Source organism: Eulemur rufifrons, chromosome 8 (genome assembly GCF_041146395.1).
Source record: "Eulemur rufifrons isolate Redbay chromosome 8, OSU_ERuf_1, whole genome shotgun sequence".
Taxonomy (NCBI): Eukaryota; Metazoa; Chordata; class Mammalia; order Primates; family Lemuridae; genus Eulemur; species Eulemur rufifrons.
The window spans coordinates 102336943-102347618 of record NC_090990.1 but is presented as its reverse complement, the minus strand read 5'-3'; the positions used below and the strand labels follow the sequence as shown (position 1 = coordinate 102347618).

General features: G+C 39.9%; 1 protein-coding gene across 1 annotated transcript; it reads left to right on the top strand.

Annotated features, from left to right (window-relative positions):
• Positions 1-5034: 5034 nt before the first annotated feature.
• Positions 5035-5385, top strand: LCE6A (late cornified envelope 6A). Its single transcript, XM_069479232.1, is given in 1 exon segment — positions 5035-5385. A coding segment is annotated over 1 exon segment (351 nt).
• The last annotated feature ends 5291 nt before the right edge of the window (positions 5386-10676 follow it).

Here is a 10676-nt window from a genome sequence, read left to right as displayed (position 1 = left end):
CTGAATCTTGAGATTTTATGTATTTACAGGTTCCTTTTATAAGTTATTCTTAAAAAGATCTTTGATAAGAAGTCATGGACAACCTAAATATTGGGTACAGTTTCAATTATTTTTCTCTAAATCTCAGAAGCTTCCCCTTCTCTTCCTTTGGATGGTAAGAGAGGAAAAAAAGAGACAGATCCCTTTGATGAAGAAAATGCTACACTAAGCCCATCTTTTGCTAGTGACAATTTCTTCCATTGAAATAGAAACTAAACCATTTATACCCAGTGGTCTGTATTAACAAGCCAGGCCTCATGATGTTGTAGCCTTGGGTACAGTCAAGATAATTGGTGGTTTGAGTACAGTCCTATCTGGAAGAAAAAGCCAGGATCAGATCTCTTAGCCCTTCTTCCTAAGAAAGCATAAGAAGGGCTGAGTTCTGAAATAAGAAATACCTGTAGGAATCAAGGTATAGATTTCCTGAACGCTCTTCTCAAACTAAACTCTTTGGAGTGATATAAGTTAAAATGTCATAGTTTTAAGGCCAGATAGTTGAGGTGTCCACAATGTGATGTGGACAATCCCAACCTTATCATGGTGTCTGATTTTGTCATGGCCTGAGTTCATATTTCATCCGAATTAAACAACTTAAGACATAACATTTGAAAAGTATTCTGTAAACTGTGAAGTTCTTTGCACATGTTGGCAATGAGGATTTTTAAAGACCTGATAACTAGTACGTGCAATGAACCACTGTATACACTGAAAGGAGACATAAGATGTATGAGTCATAGACCCATGCTCCAGGTGTTAACAATCTCACATAAAAATACAATTGTTCATTATAATAAATACATGTATAATAAGCGATAAATGCTCGGGAAGATTTTCTTGGCCAGGCCTTGTCAAGGAACTCATTAGAGAGGACATCGGATTTGGACTGACCCTTGGAAGACAGATTATCAGAAAACAAAGAAAAGACTATATTCTCAAAAGAGGAATCTGCATAAAAAAGAGAAAGAGTGAGGGAGAGAGAGAGAGAGAAAGAGCGGGGAGGGGGAAAAGGTAGAAAAAGGGAGAGAGAGAAAGGGAGGGGGAGAGAGAGATGGAAAGACAGAGAGACAGATGCCAGAAAGGATAAAAGCCAGTTCGTACTACAATGAATCCACTCATTCAGCAGAGGAGGAAATAAAATGAAAAGAAGCACCAGGAGCTAAGAATACACTGATAGGACAGGGCTCAAGTGCATAGGGCCTTGAATGCTAGTCAAAAGAGTTTAGATTTATCCTGAAGATTATCAAAGTGATCTGGAAGAATATTTAACAGTTGGGGCAATTATTCATTTTTAAAAAAGCAAAATAAAAGAGATTTAAAGTATCTTTGGGAAATTACTTCAGTAATATCCAAATGATTTGGGATACGAGAGAGAAATGGACTGAAGAAAAACCCACCCAGACAGGTAGGGGGCAAGGTAACTTCATTTGAGGCTGGAGACCTGAAGATATTTATTGCTCAGAGAAACATCATCACGAATAGAGACCAGAAATGAGAAGAGATTATTCTCATGGATGTGCTCCTTCTCCAGACCATGGTGGGACCCTAATTATTATAATTGCAGGACACACATCACTCAAATCACTATCCTTCTAGTTTGGTACACATAGCTGACTAGTCCCACTACAACCTGAATTCACTTGCCTCTCTATTTGCCCAGTCTTCTACTTGCTATTTTGCATTACCTATTAATGTACTTGTATCCCCTCCTGAGTGAAAGCTTTGAAGCATAAGATGGAGCTCTTATTCCTTCTTGTATCCAATACACAGTAGATGCTTAATATCAAATCATAAAATCATACTCATAGATAGAGCCTGAACCATAAAGAGAGGTAGAGTGGGATTAGGAAAAGAATATTAAATTCCTGGGATCCTAATTTAGAACTTGATGGACTTATTATAAGTCTACTGAGAACTAAGGACAACTCCAGAGCCTTGAAAAGTCTCACTTCCTGAGCTAGATAAATCTAGATGCTGAATACACTTCACTGTAAGTGCAAATCCTTTTGCAGTCAATCCCCAAGGCCATCCTCTAGGTGATGAAGTTCATTGTACTGAAAATGACTGGGCCTAGATATTTCTGTGACCAGTTTTGGGAAAGATGTAGATAAGTCAGAGAAATTTAGTTTTCCCAGGGCAGAGCCCCCAGAAAAAACCTCAGTCCTTGGGTAGGGATAATAAGGGTTGGGTGCTTGCTAGTTAACCTCAAGGAAATGCATTTGTGATGTGTGAGGTTTCTCATACACGGGGTCTTGAGTGGCAAAAAGGAGCAACTGGTATATTGAGATCAGAGTTTCTTTGCCTTCCCACTAATGTTTAGTGCATGTGAAGCACTTCTGAGGAGCAACCAGAGTTCTTTCTAACACTTGAGGGTGGAGAAGGGGAAGAGATGGGGGAGAAAGAAGAGGAGAGAGGAGGGAAAAGAGAGTGAAGGAAGAAGGGATCTAATCCCCAAGGTGCTCTTTCCAAGGTCCTGTTCTAATAGGGTGATCTCAGCTTCTCACCATTGTCCCACCTTCTGTTACATTCACAAGGACTTCTCCCTCCCTTCATCCTAACTGCATCTCAAAGCATTCCCAGATGAAACAGGTGAGCCCTGATAATCCTGTTCTTCTAGATTTGGGGATCCAACAGCTGCTTCTCTTCTGGCCTTATCCTGTTTTCCACCCTGGTAAGCTCCTTAACCCCTACCCCACACCCAAACCCTGCTTACCTTTGTCCTACATATTATCTGAAGGCCTTTAAGGACTACTCCTACTGTCAGAATGTCCCTTGTAATTGCTCAACTTTTTATTCACCCAACTGCTTCCTGAATACCTACTTCATGTCAGGCAGTAGGAATACGGAGGCAGGCAAGGCACAGCCCTCAGCAGCGGGAGTTTCATCAGTGCCTTTTTACTCAGTGGAGCACGTCAGTGGTGATGCTGAGAGGGAAGCATCCACAGGTGAAGGGTGGTATTTTTATGAGAGTGTTCCCAATTTAAGCACTGCCAAAATGTGATAGTATCCATTTTCATGGAAGATAAAGGAAAACTTTCCACTCTGTGGAAGGCTTTTCCACAAAGTCCCTTGATAATTGCAAAAACAGCTCCCCTTCTGCATTTAAGAGAGAGCAGGGGTGATGAATGTTTTACTCTCCACCCCATTCTCTGCCTGTTGTATAAGGTGAGGTCTACCCACAGTTGCTCTGTACTATTTATAAAAAGGGTGTTCATAAATGCCTTGGAGGATAATGGTGAAAACAAGCAGTCAAGGTCTGATCCACAAAACAAAAACGAATTCAGCTTTATGTTTCTCCTACTTCTTGTTGTCCTGAAATACAAAGCCCATTCTAATGGAACGCAGATTGTTTCATTTAACAAACACTAATGAGCATTTTCTTTCGTTGGGGACATCAGGCTCCAGGAATGCAGAAGTGATAAAGACAAAGTCTCCATCATTAAAGAGCAGTTTAATAGAGGAGATAGGATGTGTATCTAGGTCACCATGACTCAGAGCAACATAAGGCTGTGAGAGATATCCATAAAGGTCAGAGGTTGGAGGACTGGGATGCGGCTGGAGAGCCAGGCAAGTTTCCATAGGAGGCAATAGCATTGCCCTGAATGCCAAAGTCATGGATGATGGATGTGGGGTGGACAAGGGTCTTCATCAGGCTCTAAGTGAGTATTTAACCTGATCTTCACCACCAATCCTAGATAGGACTCAACAGCAGTGGTACTCCATCCAGCCCCAGGGTTGTCATCCAGACTTGGCTAGTTGTACCCAGCTCCACCTCCACCCAGGCCAATCTGAAGGCCCCAGACTTCTGCTCACTCACTCACATGCAAATCCCTTCAAATCACATCCCAGCTGCATGTAGCTGAGGAATCCAGCCCCAGGAATTGTGAAATATCTGGATAGATCATCTGCTCTGTGGCTGCCCTCCAATAACGTGTAGCCTGGAGGCTTTAGTTGAAGGATGTATAAGAAAGCCTCTTCCTTCCTGACACCATAAGGCCTCCAGACTCCTCCTGGGATGACTTGCTTACACATCTTCCTTTAGGGTAAGTGTGGAGAGACACTTGGATGTACCTCAGGCACGGCTAAGGCAGCCCGATCTCTCCCCTTGGCTCTCCCCAGGGAGTTGATAAGCCAGGTAGGAGACATTTGGGGCAGGGAGAAGGGAAGAGAAGTGGGTCCCTGCAAAAGACCCCAAGTGATCTAACATAGGAGAAGCCATAGATGCTAGAGGGCCAGAGAAGCAGAGAAGAGACAGACAGGTTTAGAGATCTTGAGCAGAATTAGACTGAGTGAAGAAAGAGCAGAGACTTGGTTCTCCTTCATGCTTGACCATGGTGGACAATGGCCTCGGAAAGGTAGACTGTAAGCTCGACTACGTTGCAGTTTGTTTTTCTTTTTTAAGAGGAAGAGTAAATTTTTTTTTTTTTTTTTTTTTGGATACAGAGTCTCGCTTTGTTGCCTGGGCTAGAGTGAGTGCCGTAGCATCAGCCTCGCTCACAGCAACCTCACACTCCTGGGCTCCAGCAATCCTCCTGCCTCAGCCTCCCGAGTAGCTGGGACTACAGGCATGCGCCACCATGCCCAGCTAATTTTTTCTATATATATATTTTTAGTTGGCCAGATAATTTCTTTCTATTTTTAGTAGAGATGGGGTCTTGCTCTTGCTCAGGCTGGTCTCGAACTCTTGACCTTGAGCGATCCACCTGCCTCGGCCTCCCAGAGTGCTAGGATTACAGGTGTGAGCCACTGCACCTGGCCAGAAGAGTAAATTTTTAACATGGTTGTTGGCAAGTGAGTCCCCTGGGAATGCCCTTCAGGATTTACTCCCCAAATGATTAGCCCTTTCAAATCCATTTTTATCTCAGCAGGTTGTAAATGCCAGTCTCCACTTTTGACAGCTTCAGCTCATGGAGAAGAGAAATAGATACCCAAGCTGCCTCAGTCCCTGATGTAACAGCATGGTCTTTTGCTTTCTAGATTCAACCTGTTGGCAGAGCAATGTCACAGCAGAAGCAGCAATCTTGGGAGCCCTCAAATGCTCCCAAATGCTCCCCTCCCCAATGCCCAAACCCCTGTCTGGCTCCTTGTGGTGCTCCCTGTTCAAGAGGCTGCCATTCCAGTTCCCAAAGGACCCAGGCTCAGAGCCCCACCTGCTCTAGGAGAACTCGCCGCCGAAAGCCCCGCTGCCTCAGTGGAGGCACAGTCTACCACTGCAAAGAGGAGGAGTGTTAAGGCGACTGGGCCCAGAGGACTGGGGGCACAGGTGCAGCTGCTCTCTCCCCACCCCAGCCTCGTGTACTAATGTGTACTAATTCCCATTCGAAGCCCTCACCGTCTCATTTGGGCTAGGAAACACTTCCTGAGCTAGGCTGAGCTACACTGCTGCTGCCCTCTCTCACCCACCCCCCCTTCCCTGACTTCTGTGAGTTCTGGAGGCCCCTGCTCAGATGTACCCAGATCCCCCAGGTGGATGCTGTTCCTCCTCCTCTCTTCCTAAGACAGCTGATAGCCTTTGAAAGAGGCAAGTGTTTTGGGATTTGTGTCCCCATTCACAGCAGCCTCATAGCCATCAACCCATGTCATTGCATGATTCTAGCATCAAAGGCTACAATGCAATAAACACTTGTTGAGTACTTATTGTGTCCTGGCCTCTGTGTTTAAAAGTGGGAGATTTGCCTCTGCTCTAAAGAAGTTTATAATCCAGTGGGAGAAGCAATGGACACTCCAGACTGAAACATGTGGATTAACAAATATAATTTTAAGGAAACTAATTTATTTGTATTTCTCAATTATCTGGGTAGAGTAAGGAAGAAAAATCATCCCAGTGGAAGATCCATCATAAACAAACGCATGGCAACCGTGGTACCTGCCAATGGCGTGAATTTCAACTTGGCTCGAGTGCCAGGTGTGAGAAGGTAGATGTGGAACAATTGCTAACCCCAAGTCCCTATGATAATTCAAACTAGCTGAATTTACTGAATTTAGGATATTAAACCACAGCTGCCAAAGGATTGTACCTCTGGGGAAAGTCTGGGCCCAAGCCCAGGGCCTAGTGGCCAGGGATGAGGGGAGCCCAACATAAATTATACAGGTTGAGAGGGGACTGAGGCTCAACTATGTAGTATATTGCCAGAAGTTCCATATGGAGATTTCTTGTGGATCTACATTTTTGGGGGGAGCGCTGAAAGTATAATTTTTTAACCAAGTACCCAACCCAATAGATTATATTGCCCAGGATCAGAACAGAATTTCAACCTATAATTTCCAATAGATAGAATGCCCATATCCAGAGGTTAGCAATCCTCCTCATTGCTGGGACGTGGTATTACCTTTGTAATGACATATATCTCTATATAGATATGTATCATAATTGTATATAATCATAATTTTATATCCATAATATTTCACATTAAACACATGATGCAAGCTAGTGTAAAGATTTGTTAATGTAGATAAGCATAAAGAAGATGAATAAAAGCAACCTAAAATCTTATCACCTAAAAATAACCACAGCTATTTATTTTATAGACATATCTGCAAACTTTTAAAAAGCACAAAATGGATTCATTTCCAAATATTTTATAATCCACTGTTTTTATTGTTCAATAGAACAGTAAAGTGTAACAATAAGAGTAATTGTCAATAGTCTTCCATGCCAATAAATATTGATCAACACTATTATACATGGTATTAACACACTATGATTTGCATAACTAGTTCTATAATATTGGGCATTTATATTGTTTCCACACTTGCTGTCAAAACAGTAGAATAAATATTCTCATTGATAATTATTCTCGGCCAGGAGCGGTGGCTCACGACTGTAATCCTAGCACTCTGGGAGGCCGAGGTGGATGGATCGTTTGAGCTCAGGAGTTCGAGACCAGCCTGAGCAAGAGCGAGACCCCATCTCTACTAGAAATAGAAAGAAATGATCTGGACAGCTAAAAATATATAGAGAAAAAAAAATTAGCCAGGCATGGTGGCACATGCCTGTAGTCCCAGCTACTCGGAAGGCTGAGGCAGGAGGATCGCTTGAGCCCAGGAATTTGAGGTTCCTCTGAGCTAGGCTGATGCCACAGCACTCTATCCGGGGCAACAGAGCAAGACTCTGTCTCAAAAAAAAAAAAAAAAGATAATTATTCTTAATTTTCTTAGGATACATTTTTAGAATTGGAATTCTAGAGTTGTCAGAAACTGAAAATTTTTTTCAGACTCTCCAGGAAGATTGCATTTGGAGAGGAATTAAAATGACTCCATTTAAGAAAACCATTTTTAGGGAGCAGATTTCTTTTGTTCAAGAGCGTGAGTGAGTACTATGTTAAAGGATTGCCCACCACTTATAGCGGCAAATGTCCATTTTATGAGAGAAAGCAGTTCCTGAAAAGCTTGACAAATATCCACCTGTTTTATTATCATAAAATCCATACTTTAAAAAAAAGTTTAGATGCTTTCGTCTTTTGAGGAAAAAGGGCTGCTTTATATTGCATAAAGCAATGCCTTACAAATATTGGTAAGCCACTGTTTGACCTTCTGCCTTTGGCTGATAGGTTTTTAAATACTGATTTTGGATATTCAGTATGTTTGTGTGAGAGGTTTTTAGAAAGAACCCCATTTTTCTCCAGGAAAAATACAAAATATTAATGTTTGGTTGATTGTTTAAAGTTCAACATATAAGAATATCTTTTTTCCTGTGTTTTATCTCTGCCCATTATTGAAGACATACATTCACCAAACAGCAATTTAGAAAAAGCTTTAACAGAAACTATTTTTCTCTGACAAGAAAATGCTTCATATTTCAGCCTTTTCAGGTTTCTTTAGTCAGTACTTGAATTCCCTGTGCTAATTGTTCAACTTATAAATTATTACATAAATACACTGTTTAGTCTGTATCAAACTGATTTCAAAATTACTACAATGAAAATAAACTAGTGATTTGATGATTGTTTTTCTTTTTAAAGGTCTGTGTTTGGCATTTTTACATTTTCTAAAATACATCTGTACATTAAGAGTGTCTTTTCAGTGTGGTTTTAATATGGCTTCATCTTTATACTGTATGTACATTTTACCTTTGTTTTATAGTAATAAGTAATGAAAAATCCATATTTTATACAAAAAGTCCTATATATGTATATATAGAGAGAAAGACTTTATATATACATCTCTCTCTCTTTCTCAAGTGTTCTTACCGGAAAAAAATGGTAGGTATGTGATTAATTGATATTAATTAGCTTGACTGAGTCATTCCACAATGTACACATATTTCAAAACAATGTGTTATACATGATAAATATATACAGTATAATTTTTGTCAGTTTAAATAAATAAATACATATTTTTAAAATGCCCTATACACAGATTTTTAAAGTTCACAGGAACAACAAAACTAGGTAAGTGGCACAATTCTTTTTTTTTAGACTGTATCTGGCCCTATACTTTTAACAAATGTCAAAAACTTACATATTTTTAACATTTTCTAAATCAAAAAATTTCATTTTGACAGAGAAATTTCATACATTTAGTATTTGATATGTTCTTTTATCTAATTTTTGGAAACTGTTAAATGCTATAATAATGCTATTATTAAATGCTATTTATTTTGTTTGGACAAAATAAAGAACATTTAAGTTGAAAAATAAAGTTGCTAGGTGTTTAAAAGGGCGTCCCAAGGACTCTGAAACACCATTAGGTGTCAGTTCCTAGCAGTGCTCTTTCCTCCCTTAACAATCTCAACTCCAGCCTACCAGTAAGCGAGTTCTCCCACAGAAACTGAACTTGAGCCCGAGGATCTCGGTCCATCTCAGGCCATCCATTGCCTCAGTGTGCCCAGCTGTTCCTGGATCTGCAGGCAGGAAGAATGGGACCCACTTAAGCCCGGCCCCATGGTCGCCTCTGCTGAGGCTGGTCCAGCCCACTCCCTAAGTATAATGCATTTCCAGCAGCTATTAGTTTACAATATCTGACAGATCATATTTTGTTATTGGCTACTATACACTTCATGATGATACACTGTAAATAATGTTATTCCTTTTATTTATTTCTGTAAAGATATCACAAACTACTAAAATTATTATAAGGTGAAGGAAACTAGGCAGTATTAATTTCTTTTCTTATTTAATGGGAAGTCAAAAACATTGCTTAAATTTGATGAATGAAGTAATAGAATTTTAGTTATTGCATTTAAAGTTATAGATGTAATCAATAATGATACTAAAAATAAAATCATGTCTAAATAAGGAGGGAGGAGAGGGATGATAGATGTGAGCTTACTCCCTTGTTTTTCATTGAGAAAGGAAGTAGATAGCTAACAGGCAGCAAAGAAATAAATGTAGTAATATAAGCAGATCATTTAAACTGAGACTTAATTTTTCCTACTACAACTCCTTGTATTAGGTGATTTTAAATTGTCATATAAATGTATTACTTTTCTATAAAAAGATAACTAAAATCACATCCTTTTTTTATGTGCATCTATAAGGGTCCTAGACCAAACTTTCCTGAACAGAACCCTCAACTGTCCCCAACAAAACAAGTTCAGAGCCCTGTCAGAGGAAATCCACTTCAAATCTCTGATAACTGTGATCTTGTGAAAATGTCTATACCTTCATGTGCGTCAGCTTCCTCACTTGAAAATTAGGTACAATAATAGTGTCTGCCTTGTGAGACTATGGGGGCGGGGGGATTATAGATGATATCATAGGTAACATTTAGTACATATTTAACTCAGTAAATGCTTATTATGACTTACATTTGGATATACTCTATTTTTAAAATAGACTTTCATTTTAGAATAGTTTTAGATTTACAGAAAAGTTGCAAATACAGTAAAGAATTCCTATATACCTGCACCCTGTTTCCCCAACCTTATGTTAATGGTACATTTGTCACAATTAATTTTTTGTGTTCCTAGAGCCCATTTAGGATACTAGGCTACACGCAGTGGTCATGTCTCTTTAGACTCCTCTCAACTGTGACAGTTGCTCAGACTTTTCTTATTGTGGATGACCGTGACAGTTTCAAGGAGTACTGGTTGGGTATTTTGCAGCATATCTGTCAACTGGGATTTGTCTGGTGTTTTCCTAATGATTAGAATAGGATTATTGATTTTTGAGAGGAAGACCACAGAGGTAAAATGACATTATCATCACATAGTATCAAGGTTATATGCCAACAACACAACCTCACTGTTGACACTGGCCTTGATCACCTGGCTGAGGTAGTATTTGTCAGGTTTCTTTACTGTTAAGTTACTCCTTTTCTTTCCCTTTTTGTATTCATGTCTTTGGAAGGAAGTCACTATATGCAGCCTATTCAAAGGGTAGGCCACCTCCGTGAGAGGTTAGTTTCTGTAATACATAAATTATTTGGAGTTCTCTAAGAGAGATTTTTCTGCCCCACACCTTAAAAAAAAAAAAAACCTATTCAATCATTTATTTTTAGCAGTATGGACTCATGGATATTGGATATATATTTATGCCATACCTCAGTTTATAATCCAATATATCTTATTTATTTTGTTTTTCACATTGTAGTAGCCTTAGGAGCTCCTTCAGTTGGCTCCTGTGTCTCTTTGCAATAACACCATCAGTTCCTTTTCTGAGCACTCTCTGGTTTCTGGCACTGTAAGATGCTTCAGGCCC